We start from the raw sequence: 26,780 nt of genomic DNA, 5'->3' as shown, positions 1-26,780 counted from the left end.
TCCCAGGGTCCTGGGATCGAGTCCCACGTTGGGCTCTCCGCTGGGCGGAGAGCCTGCTTTCCTCTCTCTCTCTCTCTCTCTGCCTACTTCTCTGCCTACTTGTGATCTCTCTGTCAAATAAATAAATAAAATCTTTAAAAAAATAAATAAATAAAAATAAAAAGACAAAAGAGATGACATCAAAATTTAAAATGTCTATCAATGGAGTGATAAGCACAGAGTGAAAAGAACAGTAGAAATTATTTCTGAATCATATATCTGATAAAAGATAGCTCAACAATAAAAACATTTTATTAAGAAATGGGCAAAGGACTTGAATAGACATTTCACCAAAGATGATGTAGAAATGGCCAGTAAGCACATGAAAAGGCGCTCAATGTCACTAATCATTAGGGAAATGCAAGTCAAAATCACAACGAGATATCACTTCATACCTGTTAGGATCTCTGCTATCGCCCCTCAAAAAAATCCCAGAAGGTAACAAGTGATAGTGAGGAGGTGGAGAAATTGGGACCCTTGTGGATTTTTGGTTGGAATGTGAAATGGTGTCTGCTATGGAAAACTGTGGCCTGTCCTTAAAAAATTTTAAAGAGCATTTTCATATGATCTAGTAGTTTCATTTGAGTATATACCTCCTAAGATTGAATGCAGGGTCTCAAATATACATAGTTATCGACATTGTATGAAAGGATCTGTTTCACCTCATCATTTCTAGCACTTAAATAATCTTTGTGATCTTTGTTAATTTGGTATCTCATTCTAATTTACATTTTTAAAATTTCTACTGTGGTTGAATAGTTCCTTACATTGGCTAACCATATATAATCCCTTTTGTAAACTGTTGATTTAGATTCTTTGCTGTTGGAGTGTTCCAAATTTTATCAGTTTATATGAATTTGCATTTTATATACATATGTATTTTACACACACACATTAAAAAAGAACCTTTTTATTTGATTTTTTTTCTTACACTTCCGATTTTGGTATTGGTGAACAGTTCCTTTTCTTACCTTTTATTTCATATTAAATCATTACATGTATTAAATCTGTGTATGGTCTTTATCCTGTTTCATTGATCTGCTTATACCACATTGTTTTAAATAAGGTAGCTTTATATTACTATCAGGACAATGCACTTTTAATGTCTAATAACAGTTCCTCATCATTACTCCTTTTTTCAAAATTTATTTGCCAAGTTTTTATCTTTTATTAATATTTATTAGTTCCAACTAAATGGTGTTGCTTTAATACAACAATAAATGGCTTATACTTTCTGCTGTTACCTTATTTTACCCTGTTGTTACCTCATCTACTTAAGTAGTATTTAACGTAGCCAAGCCACGTATGTATCTTTTTTGCTAGAGATCGTAATCAGATAAGTTTTATTAAAACTTCTGATAAGGTAATATATTTCCTTTGACATAACTGTGATGTTATTAATATAGCAACATTCCCAAGAAGTATTAAAGATCTTTACTATATAACACTTATAGAAAGGAAAAAAGTTAAATGGCTTAAATTCAGCATCAAAACCAAGAAGTTAAATCAGAATGGTGTGAATGCCACACCAACAAAAAAAGAAGGTATAAAGGTAACTAACAATGTTTTGAATATACACTGCCAAAGTCCCACCATAATAACTTTTTAATTGAAGTTAAGGAGATTACTAAACTTTCTGTGGCACATGAAAAATCCTGAAAAAAATACAATAAAACAAGATACATGTATTTTAAAAATTAACATTCAGTTATTCCTAGACATTGTTACTTCTTAGAGGATTAATTTATATTGTTACTTAAGCCAAAGATCCCTAGTCAATCTAAGTAGCTAAATAACTTCATTTTTCTCAAAAATCACTTTTTTGTTGTTTTTAAGATATTGGCAAATACTGGAAATTTCATAAGGTATAGTAATATAATTTATAAAATATGTCAGCACAATACTAGTATCTTGTAGAAAATGTTTTGAGTATTTAAGCTGCTTTCTAAAACTTAGAAAGATCCAGAAAGTATATGACTTCCGAAGATGAAGCAACATTTGTACAGTCTTTTTTTAAAGTCTTTTGATAGAAACAGCTCTTGGTTCTGATTTCACCTGGTTTATTTTCAAAACATAATATTTGATGGCAAAGAATAAGATCTTTTGAGAGTTCTTGTGCAGTTTTGATCTCTGTGAAGGTGTTGGATTGAACAAATGCAGCCCGCAGAATTTAAAATTTGAACACTTGAATATACAGGATCATGCAGTTTAGGGAATTCTGAAAATTTCCGCCAGTGGTTTTTTAATGGAAAATTGTCTTTCACAGGACTTTTTCCCTTACTCTTATTTGAGGTGGTGTCTTTCTCTTCCAGTGCCCGAGCAAGCATGTAACTAACTTTTCTTTGATGAGCCAGAGCTTCTTCTTTATCATTCAACTGCACATAGAAAAATTAAAATTTTACTAGTTAGGGGTGCCTAGGTGGCTTAGTCATTTAAGCATCTGAGTCTTGGTTTCAGCTTGGGTCACGATTTCAGGGTCATGAGATCTACCCGAGCCCCCCATTCAGTGTTCATCGTGCTTACTGGGGAGTCTGCTGGAGATTCTCTCTCCCTCTGCCCCTCCCCCAACTTGTACACATGCTCTCTCTCTCAAATAAATATTTTTTTTAAAGATTAAATACAAATATACCCATTAGTCAGTAAATCACAGAATATAGAGCTATAGTCAGAAGAATTTTTCTCAAAATGTTTTGTCATCAGTCAGTGTAAATAATTAGGTATCTACTGATTCACAAATAATATACTACACATTACTGAGGAATTTTTTTTAAAGTAAGAACAGAAAGCAGCATTCCTTCTGCTGAAGCTTTTGTAGATCATCTGAAGAAAGGGGAAAACATATACATGGTGCATGTATATATGTGTGTACAATATTAACGTGTACTTTCCTCTGCAAGAGAATATTGAAGTTATATATGTGAAATTGTTTTTATACATTTACATGAGAATAAATAACTTGAACACCTCTATAGATAAGTATATTCCTATAGCATGAATCTTCTAGTTTAGTCATCTATGAAATGGGGATAATAGGACTGATTTTCATGGTTGTAGTGATGATTAAAGGATATTATGTGAGAAAGTTGCCTTGTACACCTTTAAAATTCCTGAATGGCGTGGATTGTATGCATACGTGCAGATGACAGAGGTGCCTGCAGTTAATTACAGGGGAGCCCCCTCTTTTCAGAGGTGAAGCTTTAAACTTGTACAGGAAGAACATGAATGGGAGAAGTGGGAAGAGCATGCAGGGAATTTAAGATGAAGATCAAAACTGGAGGATGGTACATCAGCTGGGAAAAGGGCATAAAAGGCAAGTACAGAGTGTTAAAGAATTACATTTTTTAAAAAGTTGAATTAAGGGGCGCCTGGGTGGCTCAGTGGGTTAAAGCCTCTGCCTTCAGCTCAGGTCATGATCCCAGGGTTCTGGGATCGAGCCCTGCATCAGGCTCTCTGCTCAGCAGGGAGCCTGCTTCCTCCTTCTCTCTCTCTGCCTGCCTCTCAGCCTACTTGTAATCTCTGCCTGTCAAATGAATAAATAAAATCTTTAAAAAAAAAAAAAGTTTAATTAATAGGAAGCAGAAAGATTCTTAGCCACAACCTGTTACAAAAGAAAAGCAAAGATACTAACCAACTCTGTTAGCATCTTAAAGACTTCCTGAGGGTTATTCTGGTCATGGGTCTTCTTAGAATTGTTTTCTGAAGGGAGCATCTGCAGCAGTTTCTGCCGTAAGGTCTTCTTATTTCCTTGTGATGGTAATCCTAAAATTGAACATGCAAATCCAACTGAGACATAAAAAGACACTCAACTAATATAGTTCCAGGAATAGAGGTAAGTATGAACCAGGGATAATTCATTTGTAAATCAGTCAAGAGGTGGTTCTCTTCAGGAAGCCTCTACTGAGTCAGGCATTACAGTGTACTGGAAGGGGAACACAGACTTCAGAGCCAGGATGGCAAATGGAGGTTGAGAGGCCACAGTCTAAGGACCCAGAGCAATGCCCTCCCTGCTTGCCACTCCCGTCTCATTGTACTGCTGCTCCTCCGGACAGCATGCAGTCCACATTAATAGCAGCCTTCCAGAGGAGGCAGCAATCCAATTTTGTATGTAAAATTTCCCAGTGTTAAATATCAGTCACTTACCCCTGTTATTTGAGAACACTGTGCACACCCAACAAAACGTGGCCTCTGAACCATGCAAATTCTGTTTTAGAGCAGAAAGACCTGAACTTGAACCCTCATTTAACCACTTTCTAAATGACCTTGGACAAGGTCTCTGAGCTTTGTTTCCTCACTTCTAGAATAATAGTACCTATGCCTCAGAATTTGCTGTGCCATTAAATAGAGCAGAGGGGAATGCTGGGAGAAGGGAGTGGGCAGTTAGTGTTTAATGGGTAAAGTTTCTGTTTGGGAGGATGAAAAGATAAAGTTGTAGAGATAGATGGTTGTGATGGTTACAAAACAATGTGAATGTAGTTAATACCATTTTAAAATGGTAAAATTTTATGTATGTATTTTATCACAATTAAAAAATAACAGCTCAGTTGTGAAAACTAGCCCAGGTACAGACATAATGTTTTAAAGTCTGTATCCTGAAATCTGTACACTGATGGTGTTCTTCATAGAAAGGATGCAGTTTTATAGCAGATGGTACAAAAATTACGGATTTACACAAAGAAAACATCAAGAATGCCTTTGGAATGCTCTGCAAGTGGTCTAATGGAAAACAGAACAGATAAGAGACACTTCCCTTGGGGCGCCTGGGTGGCTCAGTGGGTTAAAGCCTCTGCCTTCGGCTCAGGTCATGATCCCAGAGTCCTGAAATCGAGTCCCACATCAGGCTGTCTGCTCAGCAGGGAACCTGTTTCCCTTCCTTTCTCTGCCTGCCTCTCTGTCTACTTGTAATCTCTGTCAAATAAATAAATAATTTAAAAAAAAAAAAAAAGGAGACACTTCCCTTTACACCTAATCCTTATAAACCACAGTGACTGGAGCTCACTCATGTCCTCTTCCTCCAGCAACTGGGGCAAAAGGAGGAAAGCCAGACAAGCTGATGTGCTCATCAAATAAATAAAATCTTTAAAAATAAATAAATAAATTATAAACTTCACTGTAATCTCCCTTGACTAATAAAAGATTTCAAATAGGAATTTAATTGGAATTTTAAATTAAAGCGCTAGGAGTTGCATTGAATAATTCTGATAAAAACATACTGACATACTTAGAGAAACTAAGATTTCTAAAAAAGTAATAGCTAATTGGATTATATTGGGTGATATACTTCAACTGTAATTTTATTCTTTGATGCCATTTTTTTTTTTAAGATTTTATTTTATTTATTTGAGAGAGAGAGACAGTGAGAGAGAGAATGAGCGAGGAGAAGGTCAGAGAGCGAAGCAGACTCCCCATGGAGCTGGGAGCCTGATGTGGGACTCGATCCCGGGACTCCAGGATCACGCCCTGAGCCGGAGGCAGTCGTTTAACCAACTGCGCCACCCAGGCGTCCCGATGCCATTTTCATATACTTTGTTTCCTCTAGTACAGCAGTACTAAAAAACAGCCATGAACTTTGCTAGGTTTGTGAACCAAAACCTAACCTTAACTTCTGTTTCATTTTTATGAGTATTAGTATTTCCAACTTAAGACTTTTCCTCAATATCTCTTTAGAATCACACATTTCAACAAAGTTTAATTAGATACATTTAATGTTGGGTTTTAGTATTTTCATTATTACTTCCTAGGCAGTTTCCCTTTAATCAACTGGCACTTTTACAAAGTTTTCCCACAAAACATGGTCTTGTTTAAATGAGACAGATGATTAGTAAAAAAAAAAAAAAAAAGAGGTTATTTTAAGATTTCAGTGATCCTATTACCTCCTCTGCATATGTAATACCCAGTCTCCCCATTCTTCCACAGTTACTAAATACTATAATAAATCACAACAATTTTGTGATATTTCAATTATATTATTCATTGCATTAACTGTGCTTAATCAACTTTGATTATAACCAGAAACAACTAAAATTACACCTCATTATTGCCTTTATAATTCATATTTACCATCCTCTTTAAGGTCCTTCCAATTTATCCATTTTGTTCCTTTTTTATACATTTTATCCATTTGTGTCAATCTCAGTGCCTGGTCATTTTTCCTCATTAATTGTTGCTCAAATGCAATTCTGAATGCATCTGCCATTATGTAAGCTTCTTCTTTACTCTTCTGCAAAAGTCCCAGCTAGTTTTGAAAAAAAGTTTGAGAGGTGTTAGAGGAGAAACGTAACAATTCTTGCCTGAATGCTGAATCAGATTAGCAAATGTAGTCTCCCTGCCTAGCATGAGTCTAGTGTCTGATCTAGTCCCTCTGCTTAAACTAATTAGTACTTGCTAATTCCCCTGTATCGTAGCTGCCCTCTCTGAATTAAATTACCAGAAGTTTTCCTCGTGGTGCCTGACCATTCCTTGTTAATCCATTTCTTGAACCTCACCGTATTACTCTAGACAGCCCTGTGTGTGTCCTGCCCAAAGAGTAAGAAAGGAGGATGCCAAAGGCTGAATCTCAGTACTGCCTTGGGCCATTCCAAACAATATCACTGAAAAGAATTACGAGTATCATCTTTTACATTCCCGCCATAGCTGACCCTGACTCTGATGTGTAATCGTATACTTTTGTTAATGAATTACTTATTTTTAACTTATTTTTCCTATATCTGAAGACTTAAAATTCCATACTTCAATAAAGGTAAAATATGTTTAAAATTATGGTCCATGTTCTGTATTTGTTATTAAAACTAATAATAATGGCAAATGTCCTTTGATTAAATGCTAGGCACCTGCATGGCACTATGCTAAACATTAAATGTCTGCTTCCTCTATATCGTTGCAGAGCCCAGTAACTAGTTATTACTCTCTATTTAACATATGTTAAACCCACACACCTAGAAAATTCTAGAGCTAAGACTCAAACTTAGGTCTGGCTGGTACAAAGGTTCCTTCTACTGTATCTTGCTACTTTTCTAATGAGCTTCATGTTTATCTCCCCATTTATCAGAGTTATGGATCCTAGTGATTTTAAGCAAGAGTGTGTAGGATAGTAATTTTTAGGGCCATTTATAGAGAAAAGAAATATAAATTTAGTACAGACTTAGTCAAACAACTTCATGCTGACACCAAATCAGGCCAAATACTATTTGTATTTTAGAACCATGTAAATAGAACCTAGTTTATAAGTTAATTCTATTACATAAAATTAAGAATAAGTTCCATAGCCAATGACTACTAAAATGAAGCTAATTGTTGCAGATATTTTCCTTTATTCTATTATGGGAGAAAACCAATTCTTTAGTGTTTTGATAATACAATACCTCCTGTTTGAGCTTAAGAAGCATTTTGCGAGCAGATGCTGCCATTTTGGCACAGGCGCAGGGACTCCCTCCAGGGCCATGGCAAAGGCAGGCTCCAAGGACAGCAAGCTTTAAATCCAAAAGCATTACTCCCATTACTAAGTGTCATACTGCCTAGCTGCACACACAAACATAAGGGCACACACACACATGCACATTTCTATTCAAGCATCTAATTCAAAGAACCTGGAAAGAAAAAAATAGAAGCAAGCTGAGACAAGGATTTCAGGATCCAAGTGAAAATTACAAATGAGGAAACAATGTTATTACTTGGAACAAAAAAAAAGGAATTCTACCTTGATTCTTTTCCTTCTCTAAAACCTTTAAGTGGGTATCAGTTTTCCTAGTTCTGTATCCCTGGCAGCAACCTGAACTAATGAAGAAAGTATTAACACCCACCATGTGTTATTTCTTGTGACTGACCTTGGTCCTGCTGCCCAGCTTCTACCCTTACCAGTTCCCATCAGGGAGAGGTGTGTGCTCAGAAATGATGAAATGACTTAAAATATGCCAGGAGAATAATCATCCTTCCACTTCTCAAAAATACCTGTCATCATGTAATGTGAGACACAGCTAACACAGCTTCTGCTAAAACTATAGAAATAAGAACTAAAAGGGGCAGGAGGTAGCCAACACATCTAATAGTGTCCAAGAATATAATGCATGGACATGCCTGGTGCTAGGAAGTCTACAGAACTCCCCTGGGGAACCCCATGGGTCTCTCTTCCCTCACTCTCAAATTACTAAGGATAGTAATTTACAAATTACTAAGGATAGTGCTATTCTAGAACGTGGAGCAGCTGGTGATGAGAAAAGGAAAGTAAAAAATTCTCTCTTGTTCAACTTTCCAACCTGTTTACCCACCTCAAGACCTGAAACCTCTGTAAAACCACTTTTATCGTGGCACACGTTTTCCAGAGCCACCATCTGCTGTTTGACATCAAGCATGGCGAGGGCCTCCAAATACTGTTGATTTAAAACTAGGAAGGGCCAAGGAAGAGTGTTAGTTATGAAATTTAACTCCAGCCTCACCTGAGTTATACCAACATCATACACTCCTTTTTAAAAAAATTTTTTTCCATACACTCACTCCTTACAAGCAATGCATATACACAGACATTGCCTACTACATCTGGCCCCGTCCAGGAAAAAATTATCAAGTGAGATAATACATAGGTAACACTAGATTAAATATTACTATTTTTAATATTGAAGTATCTTAATTTTGCCACCAGAGTCTGGTCTTCATTTGTTCAAAGAAAATTTGCAGGATTTTCAAAGAACATAGAAATGCAACTTATTTGCATTTGCTGGATAGTTAAGATAATCAGATGATGTACCACCTACACAAACTCTATCGGACTTCTGTTAGTTTTCACAAGAGGCTCTCAACCAAACATTTTAGAACTAGAAGCATCCTGCTCTCTACTGAGGAGGAAATAGTAACTTTCCCTCTCTTATTGCAGGGTGAGATGGTAGAGGGGGAGAGGATGTGGCTATGGACAACTTTTGTCCTGAACTAACCTAACAAGGAGAAATCTACCACAGTTCACTTACTGAACAACAGAAAGTGCCCCTCATAGGCCCATGACTTGATTTAGAACTTTGTCCCTTTCAAGCCACTAATTTAAAAGTTTCTACAAAGAAGGAAGAACCAAAAAAAAGGGAAGAATCAACATTTCTTTAAATTTTATAAAAAGTTAATGCCATCTTAATATTCTTAAGACACCTTACTATTCTCTTATAAGTTTTTGTCATAAGGTGGCTCATCACATATAATGGGTGTATATGTATAAGCATACATGTAAAAAATTTCATGTTTTTAATGGGTCATATTGAAAAATTAAGAATATTAATTTTAGCAATAAAGTCACAGAAGATATTTTTGAGAGAAAATGTTGAATTACAGAGTTACATACGTTTCCTACTAATGTTCCAATAAAACATAAACTTATGAAGTTTCCTCAACATCAGGTGCTCTACAATTTTGTTTTACACTGAATATAAAAACTATAGGATGAAGGGGGAATGGGGAAAAATACTTAGTGGATATAGGGTTTTATTTTGGAGTGACGAAAGTCTTTTGGAACTAGATGGTTGCAAACATTGTAGGTGTTAATGAATTATGTACTTTTGAATGGTTAGGTTAATTTTGTTAATTGAATTTCACCTAAGAATTTTTTTTTAATTGCACACACCCTAAAAGATGCGTATCTATCATCCTTAAAGTATATTACTTCAAAATAATAGCACTGTGTCTGTATGTTCTTAACGTAGAACACTCTATTTAAAAATTATCTTCTGGGGCATCTGGGTGGCTCAGTGGGTTAAAGCCTCTGCCTTCGGCTCAGGTCATGATCCCAGAGTCCTGGGATCGAGTCCCGCATCAGGCTCTCTGCTCGCCAGGGAGCCTGCTTCCCTTCCTCTCTCTCTGCCTATTTGTGATCTCTGTCTGTCAAATAAATAAAATCTTTTTTAAAAAAATAAATAAATAATAAAAATAAAAATGATCTTCTAACATAATATTTTTTTTTAAAGATTCCATTTATTTATTTGACAGAGAGAGATCACAAGTAGATGGAGAGGCAGGAAGAGAGAGAGAGAGGGAAGCAGGCTCCCTGCTGAGCAGAGAGCCCGATGCGGGACTCGATCCCAGGACCCGAGATCATGACCTGAGCCGAAGGCAGCGGCTCAACCTACTGAGCCACCCAGGAGCCCCTAACATAATATTTTTAAAGAATCATCAAACTATCACTCTTCACTTACGTGCATTTTCTGACTTGAGCATTTTAATTTCTTCTGTTTTTACATTCAAAGTTTCTTGGAGGACTGCATTTTCACAGTTTAGCCTAGGAAAAAAGTACCCTCCATATAACTAAAATATTAACATTTCATGACTGAATAAGATTTTTATCTCATAATTAGAACGCAAAAACCCAAATAAATTTTTTTTTTACTTCAAAACAGTCTAGAACATACATGAGTCACAAAACAAAAACAATTTAAAAGAGTGTGGAAAGATTTTGAATATACTTAATTCTTCTATATATTTAGCTGAGAAAGCATCAGAAGTATCTCAAGTTAAAAAATAAAAAATAAAATAATAAAAGTTGTGGGGGGGCCTGGCTGGCTCAGTGGGTTAAGTGTCTGCCTGACACTTGATTTCAACTCAGGTCATGCTCAAGTTGTAAGATCAAACCCCAGGTCAGGCTCCACGCTGGGCATAAGCCTCCTTAAGATTCTCTCTCCCCCTCTCCTTTTAATTAGTTAATTAATTAAAGTAAAAAATAGAGAAGCAGGGGCTCCTGGGTGGCTTGGTCAGGTAAGCATATGCCTTTCAGGGTCCTGGGACTGAGCCCCAAGTGGGGCTCTGCACTTAGTGGGGAGTTGGCTATTCCCTCTATCCCTTACACACACACACTCTCATGTAAATAAAATCTTAAAAAAAAAAAAAAATGGGGCACCCAGACTCTTGATCTCGGGGTCATGAGTTCAAGCCCCATGTTGGGAGTAGAGATTACTCAAATTAATAAATATTAAAAATAAAAAATATATAGATAAATTATATACAAAGAAAAACTATAGAATAAGAATATACAAACCTGTCATATTTTTGGGTCCATGATTCCTCTATATTTTTAAATCTATTCTGATCAAATTCTTTTTCCCACTGCAAAGCATTTATTTCCTATGGAAAGAAAGTAGCACTTTTTATGGAAAATTACTGCAAGTAAATCACTTCAGGACATTGTGAATAGCTGAAATAAATCGTTAATTACTTAAAAGGAATAGGTTAAAGAGAAACTAATTATTCAAAAAGAGTCTGTGACATTTGTAAACACCTATAACATGCCTTTTAGCACCCAAGAAAAATTTTGCCAAACCTTCCTATAAGAAATAGCTTCAAATTTTGCTGCTCAGAACCTGCATTCCTCATTGTCCCCATTCCCAACCCATACAGACCCACAAGCAAAACACATGCTTTGAAGTTTGAGCCCAGGACACTGTCATTAAAGGAGACTACAACAGGCATAGGAACAAGACCTTCCAAGATGATTCCTGACTACTGTTTTAGTGACCATGAGATGGTCAGAAAGAGGCAGGCTCTGCTGGGCAAGCAGAAAAAGAAAAAAGGAAAAAGAAGAAAAATAGGAAGTGTCAACTTGGCACTAACTTAAAATAAGGAGATAAAAGAAATCTTAATTCTTTGCCTGTGTAACAATGTGTTTTGGACTGTGACCTCCAAAAGGGAAGGGTCTGTATAAAATAGAAGCACAACTAAAAGAGGGTAAGCACAAATGACACAGCCATTGATATAGTGATTTTTTTTTAAAGATTTAATTTATTTATTTGACAGGCAGAGATCACAAGTAGGCAAAGAGGCAGGCAGAGAGAGAGAGGAGGAAGCAGGCTCCCTGCTGAGCAGAGAGCCCGATGCGGGGCTCGATCCCAGGACCCTGGGATCATGACCTGAGCCAAAGGCAGAGGCTTTAACCCACTGAGCCACCCAGGTGCCCCCGATATAGTGATTTTTTTTTTAAAGATTTTATTTATTTATTTGGCAGAGAGAGATCACAAGTAGGCAGAGAGGCAGGCAGAGAGAGAGAGGAGGAAGCAGGCTCCCTGCCGAGCAGAGAGCCCGATGCGGGACTCGATCCCAGGGCCCTGAGATCACGACCTGAGCCGAAGGCAGCGGCTTAACCCACCGAGCCACCCAGGCGCCCCCCGATATAGTGATTTTTTAAAGGAAATTCTATTTGATAGCTCCGTGGACTAAACAAGTCTATACTAAAAGTGGCAAATACCTTCTCTAAGGATCTCTTTTGTTCCATAGTTTTTTGAAGCATCATTTGGGTGTGACTTGTGGCTTTGCCAAATATTGCCTAAGAAGAATAAGAATCATATCAGTACAAATTAAGTTTCTCATTACTCCTATATACAGAGTAAGGTTCACAATAGACCACCAGAGAATTTCCATAGAGACCACTTTTATGGAGAGTTTGATAGTTCACATGTCAAAAGATCTTCATTTGATTCTCCTGATGCATCTGGGAATAAATGAATGAACTTTCCACACAAAGATTGGTATATGAACAAATAAAGCAGTGTTATTCATTCATTCATTCGACAGAGAGACACAGTGAAAGAGATAGCACAAGCAGGGGGAGTGGGAGAGGGAGAAGCAGACTTCCTGCAGAGCAGGGAGCCCGATGTGGGGCTCGATCCCAGGACCCTGGGATCATGACCTAAGCCGAAGGCAGACACTTAAAGACTGAGCCAAGCAGTATTATTTATTCTTAAGAGCCCAAAAGAGGAAACAGTGTGTGCCCATCAAAAGGTGAATGGATAAACAAATATGGCTTCTCCATACAATAGAGTATTAGGCAATAAAAAGGAAGAAAGTACTGACACATGCCACACCATGCATGAGCCTCAAAAACATGTTAATTCAAAGAATCCAGACACATATTCTAGCATTCCATTTATATGAAATAGAAAAGACAAATCCAAAAGACAGTAAGGAGATGAATTGTCTAGGGTGGGGGATGGGAATGGGGAGTAACTGCTAATGGGTTAGAACTTCCTTTTGGGGAATAATGAAAATATTCTAAAATTAGATCATGGTGATGGTTATACAACTCTAAGGTCAGCAAAAATAATCTGTGTACTGAAAACAAATGAAATCCATAACATATAAAATTTTACCTCAATAAAACTGTTTTAACAATCTCCACCTCAAAAAAAACAAAAAACAAAAAACACCTATATTAAGCACTGATGCTTTTATTTTAAAAGATAAAACCAGAGGCGCCTGTGTGGTTCAGTGGGTTAAAGCCTCTGCCTTCGACTCGGGTCATGATCCCAGGGTCCTGGGATCAAGCCCCACATTGGGCTCTCTGCTCAGCAGGGAGCCTGCTTCCACCTCTCTCTCTCTCTCTCTCTCTCTCTCGGCCTGCCTCTCTGCCTACTTGTGATCTCTGTCAAATAAATAAATAAATAAAAATCTTTTAAATAAATAAATAAATAATAAAAGATAAAACCATACTACCTATGGTAGGAATGTGTAAGTGACCAAAATTAAAAAATAACTTCTTGGAGCGCCTGGGTGGCTCAGTGGGTTAAGCCGCTGCCTTCAGCTCAGGTCATGATCTCAGGGTCCTGAGATCGAGTCCCGCATCGGGCTCTCTGCTCAGCAGGGAGCCTGCTTCCTCCTCTATCTCTGCCTGCCTCTCTGCCTACTTGTGATCTCTGTCTGTCAAATAAATAAATAAAATCTTTAAAAAAAAAAAAAAAAGAAAAGAACTTCTTACCATGCTTTGAAGAATTTTCAGTGCTTCCTCTTTACCTTCAAGTTGCCTTTGAGATGCCTCAAGTTCCGTTTTTAAAAGTTCTACCTCCTAAGGGGAGAAGTAAAATTAGTCTACGTATCTGTAAGATATGCAACTCCCGAAATGATCACTTTGGATAGATTACAACACTCTGATACACAGCACTTTGAATCTAAGCATTCTGACCTTACAAAAGAGGCTAGAAATTCCTCCAGGTTTCCTAAGTGGCCCAGGCAGGCTTTAGACTGAAACTCTCACCATCAGGTACCTGTTGTAACTAAAAGCCCAGACCTTTTGCTTTTACCCTTCTAGACCACACAGCGAATAATCTGAAAATAATCTTTAGAGCACCTAAATTAAGCACATGATCATCCACAAGCTATAGTACCTATCATCAGCTGAATTATGTCCCTCCCAAATAAAGATACGTCCAAATCCTAACTCCTGCTACTAAGAATGTGATCTTATTTGGAGAGAGGGTCTTTGCAGATGTACTCAGATTAAGATGAGGTCATACTGGGTTAGAGTAGGCCTCAATCCAATGACTGCTGTCCTAACACAAGGGAAGTTAGGGCACAGACACAAAGGGGAGAAGGCCATGTGACAACAGAGGCAAAGACTGAGTGACAGAGCTATAAACCAAGGAAGGAGGAGACTGTCAGGGGTAACCTCCAGAGGAAGAGAATCTTTAATCTTAAATTTCAAGATTTAATCTTTAAATCCTTTAAAGAAGGATTCTCTTCTAGACCTTCCAGAGGGAACATGGTCAACTGACATCTTTTTTTTTTTTTTTTAAAGATTTTATTTATTTATTTGAGAGAGAGCACGAGAGAGGAGAAAGTCAGAGAGCGAAGCAGACTCCCCATGGAGCTGGGAGCCTGATGTGGGACTCGATCCTGGGACTCCAGGATCACGCCCTGAGCCGAAGGCAGTCGTCCAACCAACTGCGCCACCCAGGCGTCCCTCAACTGACATCTTGATTTCAGATTTCTAGCCTCCAGAACTGAGAGAGAATACATCTCTGTATTTTATAAGTCATCTGTTTGTGGTGCTTTGCTACAGCAGCCCTGGAAGACAAATCCCGTAGCTTGGTAGCTTTTCCCAGAAGAGTAAGAAATGCACGTTACACGGGCTTCCTGTTCCCCAAAAGATAGGGACCCCACGGAGATACTCCTACTTCCAGCAGTGCCTGGGAAACCTGCTGGTCTGACTTCCAAGAGGTTAAATGAAGTCAGTTTATGTCAGGCCACACACACAGTTAAGACAGTTGGAGGGAAGTTTGTTACTCTTTTCTCCAGGAGCAGATTAGAGAAGCTGTGCTTTCACAGCTGGGGTGTGTGCGGGGCGGTGAGGCAAGCTGGAGGGCATGTTTATGTAAATATAACTTTCTTGAGAGAAGAGGAAGATAAGAAAGGAGGCCAGTTCAAAGTTACCAGCCTCACACTGTGGCTCACTGAGAGTATCTGGAAAGACAGTGTGGTTTTCCAGACACTCGTAGATTACTTAAAGTATCAGTGGGCTTTTTGTTCACATGAGAATTTTTATATTAGCCAGAATACTTACCTCTAAAGTAGCCTGAAGACGTTGCTTTAATTCTACATTTGACAATTCCAAATTAGAATCTATTAGGAAAAAAAAATACTTTTTAGATTTTTTAGAAGATTTTATTTATTTAGGGGGGCACAAGCAGAGGGAAAGGCAGAAGGAGAGGGAGAAGCAGGCTCCCTGCTGAGCAGAGAGCACACCTGGGGCTCAATTCCAGGACCCTGGGATCATGACCCTAACCAAAGGCAGATGCTTAACGACTAAGCCACCCAGGAGCCCCAACAAATACTTTTTTAAACTAGTTAATATAGGACATCTGTTTACAAAATAACAAATACAATTTTTTGTCAAGATGAAAGAATTGTAATAAGCCAAATAACGATAAAAATAGGTAGCTTAATTAAGGGGCACTGGGATCAAGCCCCATATCAGGCTCCCTGCTTAGCGGGGCATCTGCCTCTCCCCACTCCTTCTCCCTGCCTGCCATTCCCCCTGCTTGTGCTCTCTCTCACTATCTCTCTCCATGTCAAATAAATAAAATCTTAAATTAAAAAAAAAAAAGGTAGCTTTAGACATTACACAAATGAAAAAATACATACTTTTGAATAAAAATACTCTTTAAAAAGAGACTCTCTAATAAAACTGTTGTTAATGAATTGGTTAATTACTAGATGCCAAACAGTATTTAAAAACATGAATGTTGGGTGGGGCGCCTGCGTAGCTCAGTGGGTTAAAGCCCCTGCCTTGGGCTTGGGTCATGATCTCAGGGTCCTGGGATGGAGCTCCGCATCAGGCTCTCTGCTCAGCTCTCCCCGCCACCCCCCGCCCGCCTGCCTCTCTGCCTACTTGTGATCTCTGTCTGTCAAATAAACAAATAAAATCTTTAAAAAAAACAAAACATGAATGTTGGTGAGTGATATAAATTTTGGTGTTTGGCTTAAGTCTGATCAATGTAGTGATATGAATATCTAAGAAATAACCTGTTTAATTTCTTTCTAAGGAGAATGACCAGAAGTCTCCCATAACTTCAATTATTCTCTCTTTAACGTGATCATTGAGACATTAAACTGAGCTTCCCAGGAGCTTCATTTTCATTGTGGTCTCACTGGTAATAGAAAACATGAAAGTGGTAAATTACAAGCAAGAAGATTAAGAAGTAAGAGGAAGAAAAGATTTTTTAGAAAGAGTATTTTGAGGGACATTAAAAACTTCTCAAAACAATTTCTTCTTTGCTGTTCTGAACTTTCAATATGACAGCATCGGAGGCAAAAACTAAATCTTGTTCTTACTCTGATGGCACAAGGCCCCAAGCAGAAACAAGTGACACTGGGTTGGCAGTGACAAGTCCTGTTGTAGTAATACTTGTGGTAGGCAGAAAAATGGCCCTAAAGATGACCACATCTTAATCCCCAGAACCTGTGAATACACAAAAGGGACTTTGTTGGTATGATTAAATTAAGGACTAAGAGATTATCCTGGATTAGCCAAATGATCCCATTGTACTCACCAGGGTCCTTATAAATGAAAGAGGGAGGCAGGAAAGTCAGTGTCAGGGTGAAACAGCATGAGAAAGACTTTACCAGCCATTGCTGGCTTTGAAGATGGAGAAGGTGGCCACAGGGCAAGGAATGCAGGTGGGCTCTAGAAGCTGGAAAAGGCACAGGAATGGATTCTCCCTTAGAGTCTCCAGAAGGAACACAACAACCCTGCCGACATCTTGACTTTAGCCCAGTAAAACCTATTTTGGATTTCTGACCTGCAGAACTGTAAGATAATAAGCTATTGTTTTCTTAAGGCATTAGATCTGTGATAATTTGGAAATTACCTATTAGCGATTAAGAAACCAATACAATATCCTTATGTAGGATCAGACTAACTTGAGATAAAAGTCCATTGCCCAACAAGACAGGAGCTCATACTTTTATATCTTGTTTATATCCCAGTCGTTTCCTCATGTTCTTACAAAGGCATCTTAGCATCACGTGTGATTTTCAACATCTTGCTTGTAAAATAGAACCCAACCTCTATGCATGATAAGGAATTGAAAGAAAAATATATAATCCCATCCTAATTTTAAGAGGGATTATGAAAGATGATGGCTAAGATCCTCAGCTACAGTCTGTTTTCTGTAAATCTATAAACCATGTCTCTTAAATTATTCTCATGTTGTTCTACTTTGTGTTCATTCCACTTGGGTGGGGTAAGTTTTACTACATGGATTACAGAAGATTCAGCCAGACAAAAGCTGTGCCACCAGGCAGATAAGTCACCCCTGGGTTCCCAGCTGTTCTGGAGTTGTAACATTCTATCACGACAAGATTCTGAATTTTATTTTTTCCTTGATACATGGAAAAATTTATTTTTTGTTCTGATAAGTTAAGATTAATCTTTTGAGAGGCACCTGGCTGGCTCAGACGGTGGAGCGGGCAACTATTGATCCCTGGGTTGCACTACCCAATGTTGAGTGTAGAGGTTGCTTTTAAAAAATATTAATTTTTAAGGGAAGGATTTCATGACTTTCCTAAAATAACCAGAAACATATATATTTTGCCTGGAACATGCCTTCCCCAGATAAGTTCCAGGCTTGGACATCATTTCATTCTGGTGCTCAAGAGCCACCTCCTTAGATGGGTGGTAAAGGCCTGACCCTTGCCTGGAAGAGCATATGCCAACCCTTCCAAATACTCACAGTTGTCTATGGCCATACCACCCTGAATGTGCCGATCTTGTCTGATCTCGTAAGCTAAGCAGGTTGGGCCTGGTTAGTACTTGGATGGGAGATCACTGTCCCTGTGCTTTCTACTGCCTCAAGTGACATAGCTGTTGACTGGTAGACTAATTTTTTCTCTTCTCTACTAGAATGTGAACTTCATGACATGGAGACTATTCACTAATGTTCCCAGAGCCTAGAACAGCCCCTGGCATCTAAGAGGTACCTCATAAATACTTGAATTAAAAAAAAAAAAAAAAGGATGAAGCATACCACTAAATCACACACACACAAAGGCAAGGTAGGTAATCACTGATATCACTAACATATCTGTATTAAAGCAGAATACTCCATTTGTACAATCCTTGAAAATAGAAACGTGGGTTACTTTTGTAATATCACCAATCCCAAGAGACAAATAAAGATGAATTTCCAGAATCCACTATAGTGACCTACTGTCTGGTGTTGGAAGAGTGAAAGCACTGATAAAATTCACAGCAGAGACAGCAGAGAAGGAGAAAGGAGAGGGCACTAGACACTCTTACCGCTGCTACTTTGTCGTCTGTAGTGTGAAGTTCTGTAGTCCTCTGGGTATGTATCTTGCAAGCTCTCATGCCTGGAGTACTGGAAAATGGCACCACTTCTTTCCTCCCCCTTTCCTGGAAATGGGGGCAGGCTAAAGTTCTTGCCATCAGATCTTTTTCTCGATGTCGATAGGTGTGAAACTTGGACTTCATAAATACTGCCAGGCCTTTTTCCGAGACCATACCCCAAGTCACCTTCTGCCATGTCATCATCTTCCGTTTCCCAGGTCCGAACCTCCGCCTCACTCGGGGGCCTCACCACCCCGCTCATCAGCCAGATGCTGTATTCAACATCAGGAAAGCAGGTTATCTATGATTAAGAGAAAGAGTTTAAAAACCATCAGTATAATAAAGTTGAGTTTTAGGGGAGAAAAGTTTCTTTCTCCATTATACAGGCATGACTATCCCAGCAAGGCATCAACACACAAACAGCCCTTGCAATCCTACTCATTTAACATTTAAGGACCTCTTAGGTAAGAAAAGATCCATCCTCTTATTTCAAAGATTGCAGGGAATGGTAAGGAAGCAGGAAGATCTTTTTACTGAACCTAATAATCTCCTGATCAGGATAAAGCAGATCAGCCTCTGCCAAGAAAAGAGAAGAAAGGGTATGGTTTTCACAAAGTCTAAGAAGTACACACAGTTCAGGGAGTGTCTGAAAAGTGGGACTTGCAGTGACTATAGAGACCACCTGCCTCTGTCCCTTCCCGGGGCTTTATGCCCTTTAGGCGCTTGGCGTTTCTTAGAGTCTCTCCTCTAGCTCTACTTGGTTCATCTTCTGTTTCTATGAAGACACAGTTCACCTGGGATGATCTTCCCCAGGCAGCCGCTCAACTGGTTCTTCACCTCCTTTGTGTCTTTCCTTCAGTGGCACCTCCATGACCAACATGGGGTCTAAAAGTGCAAACCCCTCCCCATCCCACTTCCCTGCTTTATTTTTGCCGGGAAGCACTTAGGACCTTCTAACATACCCCTCCCTATTTTATTCATTTTCCCAATCACACCACTGAAAGGGGGAAGGCAGTATAAAGGTGGGGTCTAGGAAAGTAGGAGTTGCTTCTGCCCTGCCTATGATGCCTCTCAAAAGGTAGAGCAACCTGAAACTTCTCTGCTGAAGCCCAGATCTGCTCCGGACGGCTCTAAGTGGAAAGTAAGCTCTTTAAGAAGAGAAAATTTTGTCTGTCTGGCTCATCCCTGCGTTCCCAATGCCTAAGACAGTATCTGGGACATAATCGGTACTCAAGAAATACTTCTTAAATAAGTGAAAGAAGGAACGAATAAATGCATTGAAATATTCTCCTGTCCAGCAGAAAGCAGTCACCTCAGCAAGGCTCTGCATTCTGTGGAGCTAAGTGCCTGCCATTCTTCCCAGAGGAAAGATTCCAGATAAAAATGCTTTATTGGGGTGCCTGGGTGGCTCAGTCTTTAAGCGTCTGCCTTCGGCTCAGGTCATGATCCCAGAGTCCGGGGATCAAGCCCCTCATCGGGCTCCCTGCTCAGCGGGAATCCTGCTTCTCTCTCTCCCAGTCCCCCTGCTTGTGTCCCCTCTCTCTTTGTGTCTCTCTCCATCAAATAAATAAATAAAATCTTAAAAAAAAAATTGCCTTACAGTGCCCACCACTAAGCCCTCTCTGAGGGAAGACCACTGACCACCGGAGGTACCTAGCCCAGGGGCTGGAGAGCACCTTAACTGCTCAGCCTTGTTCCTCTTGCACGGAGTACAGCTGAGAAGGACTTTCACCACCAGACATTTCAAAACCTCTGTTGTGAAGTACTTGTTTAGAAACATCTCCTTTTCTCAAGACTCATTAAAAAAAATAAATACATCTGACATCCTCTCTAAATATCCTGCTGTTTAAATAATTGCTTACCAGGACTTAAAAAAAATAATTAAATCTGGGACGCCTGGGTGGCTCAGTGGGTTAAAGCCTCTGCCTTCGGTTTGGGTCATGAGCCCCATGCTGGGCTCTCTGCTCAGCAGGGAGCCTGCTTCCTCTTCCTCTCTCTGCCTATTTGTGATCTGTCTGTCAAATAAATAAATAATAATTAAAAAAAATAATTTAAGTCTTGCATTTTTTTAGTGAGATGTTTCTCTTATTCTTCCACTATTAAAACCACACATAGGGTGCTGGGTGGTCCAGTTGTTTTTTAAGCAAAAATAAATAAATAAATAAAAGGGACCTTTAACTGGATTGAGGAACAAGATGAGAATTGTGTTAACCAGTTGTGCCCTCCTACCTAAGCAAATTATTAAACTAGATGCTTTAAATCAGCACCAGTTCTTTTTCAGTGATGTAATAATAGCACTTGTGGTTTACTTTCTGTGTGCTAGGCGCTACTTAAGTGTTTTACTTAGATTGTTTTATTTAGTCCTCACTTTGCAAGACAATACTGTTATTGTTTAAGTCTAGACAACTGAACTTAATTAGGCACAGAGTGGTGAAGTAACATAGCTAACAAGAGATAGAACCAGATTCTGAAATCTGATCCCTAATGTCAGAGACACTGTGGCGCTCTTAGCCACGGCTTTCTGTCATTTGAAGAACCTGAATGAAATTAACATCAGAATAAACCACGTCCGGGACACCTGGGTGGCTCAGTTGGTTAAGCAGCTGCCTTCGGCTCAGGTCATGATCCCAGCGTCCTGGGATCCAGTCCCACATCGGGCTCCTTGCTCAGCAGGAAGCCTGCTTCTGCCTCTGCCTGCCATTTTGTCTGCCTGTGCTGGCTCTCTCTCCCTCTCTCTCTCTGATAAATAAAATCTTTAAAAAAAAAAAAAAGAATAAACCACGTTCCTATCATTTATAACATCAAACAGAACTGAAAGTAATTTTTTACCCAAATTTTTACAAAATCATCTTGGTTCCTTTACAAGTTTATTTCCAAAATAAGTAAGTTTGTCTATTTTTATTTGTCAAGATAGAAAATCCCTAAGAAGCTGTGTTTTTACCTCTATCACAAATTCTTATTTGTAAATGCAATCTCATACCTCTGTGTAAGGAGGGTGTGGTCAGGACTAGGCAGCTGGCAGTGGAGAAAATGGAATTGGTCAACACAAAGGACAAAAGTAGCAAGAGGAAAGACTAAGCAATCGTGGGATTAGCTAAGAATATTTTTTAGTGTACCACATAAATTCAGGTATCATGGTTCTGTCTTTCTGCTGTTCACAGGTGAACATAAATGAACTTTCCCACAATCCAGTACTCCACCGTTTTAAAAAATGTAACTTTGGGAACTGCTGGCTGTGTACTCTCCCACTTTTTATATACTAATATTCATATGTAATTCAGTTAAACTAAATTACTTTTAGAACGGATGCCTTCTGGGGTGCCTGGGTGGCTCAGTTGGTTAAGCAACTGTCTTTGGCTCAGGTCCTGATCCTGGAGTCCTGGAATGGAGTTGCACATTGAGGTCTCTGCTTGGCGGGGAGTCTGCTTCTCCCTTTGACCTCTTTCCTCTCATGCTCTCTTTCTCTCTCATTCTCTCTCTCAAATAAATAATTTTTTTTTTTTTTTAAAAGGGGGGTGGCACCTGGCTGGCTCAGTGGGTTAAAAGCCTCTGCCAGGGTCTTGGGATCCAGCCCTGCATCGGGCTCCCCGCTCAGCAGGGAGCCTGCTTCCTCCTCTCTCTCTCTGCCAGCCTCTCTGCCTGCTTGTGATCTGTCTGTCAAATAAATACATAAAATCTTGAAAAAAAAATAAAAATAAAATAATTTTTTTTTCAAGATTTTATGTATTTATTTGACAGAGAGAGATCACAAGCAGGCAGAGAGGCAGGCGGAGAGAGAGAGGAGGAAGCAGGCTCCCCGCTGAGCAGAGAGCCCGAGGCGGAACTCGATCCCAGGACCCTGAGATCATGACCTGAGCCGAAGGCAGCGGCTTAACCCACTGAGCCATAATTTTTAAAAAAGAACGGATGCCTTCTAAGAAAGGGAAAATGTTTGAAGTTACTAATGTTCCAGTCAGGCAGTTTTAAAAGGATTCAGTGTTGAAAACTAGGGAGGCAGCAGGGTATGTGACAGAGAAGGCCCTGACTCAGGAGGTCTGAGTTCAGATTTTATTCCACTACTTGCTGCTCTGTGATCTTGGGCAAGTCCTTTAACTTTTTGGAGCATGTTTTCCAGTCTCCAGTCTCCAAAATGGGTTTAAGTTTAACTACTTCATAGGGTTATTTGGGGTACCATCGATGCATTTGAAATCAATGTTCATTGACTTGGAATTTGGGTATCAGTTTCTTTGTTAAATGAGAGGATTGGATAAGCTGATTTTTTGGTTTTCTAAGGCTCCAAAATTCTGCTTCTATATCAGCATTTCCCAAAGTGTGCCCTGTAGAACACTAGTTCTACAGATTATTAGGTGTTGCTAGGAATAAAAGGGTTCTTCTAGTTTTATTTTTCTGTTAGTACAAGCTATCCATGACTTCCCCAAAATTACACAGATAGTGACAGAACCAGAACTAGAAGCCATATCTCTGGCTCCTGGCCCAATGTTCTGCTCACTTGGGAAAAACCATACGATGAACAGAAGGCAATGAGCAATCTTCCTACATCTGCACTCAAACAACTCTCTGGAAAGTGATCACTGACCTCCTAATTGCTAAATTCAAGATCTAGGCTTGCCCCTCAGCCTCTCCCTCCTGTGCATAAGCTGTGACACAATTCATCTCCCACGCCCTCATGTGCAGGCTCCTTGTTGATCTTAGCTCCTCAGCCTTATGGGAATGACTGCCTGCTCAGGCTCCTTTTCCTCTTTCTGTCCCTGCTGGGTACATTTGGCTTCCACCAGTAAACACAATTACATACACATTTCCAACTGGATGTCCTGCCCCAATTCAAAGACAGACGTTCAAAAAGGAAATCAGTGCCCTCCTACCCACACTAGATCTCATCAAGTCCTCTATTTCTACATATGTATCATTCAAGCTCCAAAACACCCAGATCCAAAACTTTGGTAGTTCTCTTTTCCTTGACCCCTTCAGTTACCAAGTCCTCTAGGCCTATAAAATCTCCCCAAACCATATCCTTCTTTGGATATTATCTTTGCAGCCCTAGCTGAATTTATTACCTCTCCTGGGCTAAACCAATAGTTCTACTCCAAGCCATCCTATACACTGCTGCTCCAAGCACAGATCTAGTGATGGCCTTCTCTTACCCTAAGATGTTCCATGGCTCCCATGGCATATATAATTAAAGTAAGTGTCCCCCTGTTACATATAATGAGACTTTTTTTTTTTTTTAGAGTACTGTTTTTTTTTTTTTTTTAAGATTTTTTATTTATTTATCAGAGAGAGAGAGGGGGAGAGACCGAGCACAGGCAGACAGAGTGGCAGGCAGAGGCAGAGGGAGAAGCAGGCTCCCCGCCGAGCAAGGAGCCGATGCGGGACTCGATCCCAGGACACTGGGATCATGACCTGAGCCAAAGGCAGCCTGCTTAACCAACTGAGCCACCCAGGCGTCCCAAGACTTTAGTTTTTACTTCCCATTTCATCTGTCACTGGTCCCCGGTCAGGCTCTGTGCTTCCCTTATGATGGACTGCACCTACTGGGGCACCTGGGTGGATCAGTGGGTTAAGCCTCTGCCTTTGGCTTAGATCATGATCTCAGGGTCCTGGGATCAAGCCCCGAATTGGGCTCTCTGCTCAGCGGGGAGCCTACCTCCCTGCGTACTTGTGATCTCTGTCAAATAAAATCCTAAAAAAAAAAAAAAAAAAAGGATTGCACCTGCACCCAGGCCTCCTCTATGCAGTCACCTTCAAGCCTCTGCTGGTGCTCTTCACCACAGGAAGGCTTTCTCCTCTAAGTCCCCCTCTGTTCATGAGAGCCACTCCCTCCAGTAGCCCTCCTGATGCTCCTGAGCCAGATGTGATTTCTCCTAGCTCTCTATTGTACCTTTTTATTTTTTATTTTTTTAAGATTTATTTAGAGCGAGTGAGTGGGAGGAGGAGCAGGGGGAGAGAATCTTCCAGCAGACTCCCACTGAGCATGGAGCCCAATAGAGGGCTCGATCTAATGATCCATGAGATCATGACCTTAACAGAAACCAATAGTCAGATGCTTAGCAGACTGAACCACTCAGGCATGCCATTTTTAAAAAGTTCTTTTTTTTTTTTTTTTTAAGTAATCTCTACACCCCACCTGGGGCTCAAACTCAGCACCCCAAGATGCAGAGTCACATGCTCTTCAGACTGAGGCAGCCAGGCATCTCTGCCTTTTTAATAGTCCTTCCTGACATTTTTATTGCACATGCCCCTTCTGCAAGGAGTATCCAAAGACGTGATAGACTGAACTGAAAGAAAAAAGACTCCTGCCCAGAAAACTTGGACTAGAAGCATCCACACCCACTAGCCTGACAACTCCCGCCCTAGTAAACAGATTGGTCAAACAGACATCTAATTCCTGTCAGGCTCTGCAAAGAGAAACTATTGTGGGTCCACCCTGGTGAAAAATGGCTTGCTACATCCTGCTCTGGCATTTTGTTTTTCAACTTTTTGTGAAAATAATCTGAGATTTACATTACGTTGCAAAGACAGTGCAAAGATTTCCTGTATACCCTTTGCTGAGATTCCTCTGTTAATATTAGGGTACAATGATCAAAACTATAAGTTGATATTGATGCCATTAACTAAACCCCAAACTTTATGAGAATTTTCCCACTTCTACTGATGCTCTTTTTCTGTTGCAGGACGCTACACTGCATTTAATGCGCCGTAGTTTTAAGACTAATAGGAAAAATAAAAGGAGGAGGGGGAAGCGGCAGAAACAGAATTTTTCTAATCTATCCCTATTTTTTCAACGTGAGAGAAAACGCCATTAAACTAGCATTTAGGGGGAAAGTTGCCGGTGTGCCAGCTTGTCCACAACCTGCCGAGTTTCCACGAACCCGCGCAGCGCAGGCCCGGGGTCCTCCCCCCCCATCCTTCCCCACCAGTCGGGCCTGGCCCCGCACCCCCGCAGCGTGCGCCCCTGGGACCGTATCCCGGACTCCGACTCCGCGCTCGGGACCCCCGCCGCCCTCGCACCCCACCCACCGCGCTCACCTGGCGCCGAGCGTCTACGCCGTGCGCGCCGCCGCCCTCCAGCCACGTGAGCGCGCACCGCCCGGACCGGAAAGAGGGGCGAGGCCGCCGAGGGGCGAGGCAGCCGTGCCGCCCGGCGCAGTCTGGGACGCTTCCGCGGCTCGCCGGAGCGTGCTCGCTGTCTGTCCGGCTGCCAGTCCCAAGATTTACCCAGTACGAGTGACCGAACTAGAAATGGCAGTGCGAGACTTAGAAACAGGACAAGACGGTGTATGCGTCAATAAAGGTAAAACTGAGGTGGTTGAAACATGAAGTGTCCAGGGATCCCGCAGGAGAAGCTGGATCCGAGCTGAAGTTCAGCGGTGCAGGTGGACCAGGAAAGCAGGCTGTCCGCGCTGAGAAACGAGGAGGGCTTTGCAGGCCAGGCCAACCGCTGGGGCAAAGGCGTGGCAGTGGGAAGGAACAAGAGGGGCCTTAGAGAGCTGCTGCTGGGAATGATTCCCGTGGATTGCTGGAGACGGGCCCCAGCCCCCTCCAGCCCCACCGGAACGCGCCAAGTCAGTAGCTTCATTACCTGAGTGAAGTGATTTTGATAGTATTTCCTGATATTCGACGTCCTTGAAGTAGCTGAAGGGACTTCATGGTGGTCCAGACACTTGGCAGGATTTAAAGATTCCTTTGGATTAGAAACAAGCTCTTGAACCTTTTCTTAACAGTAACAGACGTCTTTTATTCTTCCTCGTCTCCAGATCCACCCCGCATTTTCCTTAACCACCCACTTCCCCAAGGAAACATATGGAAAAGCAGACATAAAACAAGATCAGTGTTGGGCTCCTGGGTGGCTCAGTGGGTTGAGCGTCTGCCTTTGGCTCAGGTAGTGATCCCAGTGCCTGCCGCTCCCTCTGCGTGTGCTCTCTCCCTCTCTCTCTCAGATAAATAAATAAAACCTTAAAAAAAAACCCAAAAAGACACAAGATCAATGCTATGGTAGATGCTTGGGGACTTAAGATTATCTTAAAAAAAAAAAAAAAAGATTATCTTAAGAGATTAATATATTTACAACTTTAAAGTCAGTTTGCTTACTACCTAGTGTATTCAATAGCTTTGCAAACCAAAAATAGTTTTTCTTAAAACTTTGACCTATTTAAAATAGCCTTCTTGG

The 26,780-nt window shown here is 40.4% G+C and overlaps 2 protein-coding genes across 2 annotated transcripts in view; one reads left to right on the top strand and one right to left on the bottom strand.

The window, feature by feature from the left end:
• Window positions 1-3,400, top strand: part of CDK7 (cyclin dependent kinase 7) — a 39,229-nt gene extending 35,829 nt beyond the window's left edge. The window contains exon 12 of the mRNA XM_044267752.1: window positions 3,227-3,400. Coding sequence (XP_044123687.1) covers window positions 3,227-3,240 — 14 coding nt within the window. The 3' untranslated portion in view covers window positions 3,241-3,400. The remainder of the gene's footprint in view (window positions 1-3,226) is intronic.
• On the bottom strand, window positions 934-26,518 carry CCDC125 (coiled-coil domain containing 125). Its single transcript, XM_044267734.1, is given in 15 exon segments — window positions 934-2,414; window positions 3,668-3,798; window positions 6,097-6,271; window positions 7,398-7,505; window positions 8,301-8,416; window positions 10,203-10,285; window positions 11,039-11,124; window positions 12,242-12,319; window positions 13,748-13,834; window positions 15,329-15,387; window positions 18,566-18,914; window positions 25,640-25,750; window positions 25,752-25,904; window positions 25,906-25,952; window positions 25,955-26,518. Coding segments are annotated over 15 exon segments (2,127 nt in total). The 5' UTR covers window positions 26,190-26,518; the 3' UTR covers window positions 934-2,105.
• Window positions 26,519-26,780: the final 262 nt, after the last annotated feature.

The sequence above is a fragment of the Neovison vison genome, chromosome 1 (assembly GCF_020171115.1).
Source record: "Neovison vison isolate M4711 chromosome 1, ASM_NN_V1, whole genome shotgun sequence".
Classification (NCBI taxonomy): Eukaryota; Metazoa; Chordata; class Mammalia; order Carnivora; family Mustelidae; genus Neogale; species Neogale vison.
Note: the sequence above shows the minus strand (reverse complement) of the source record. Positions and strands in the feature narration are given on the sequence as shown.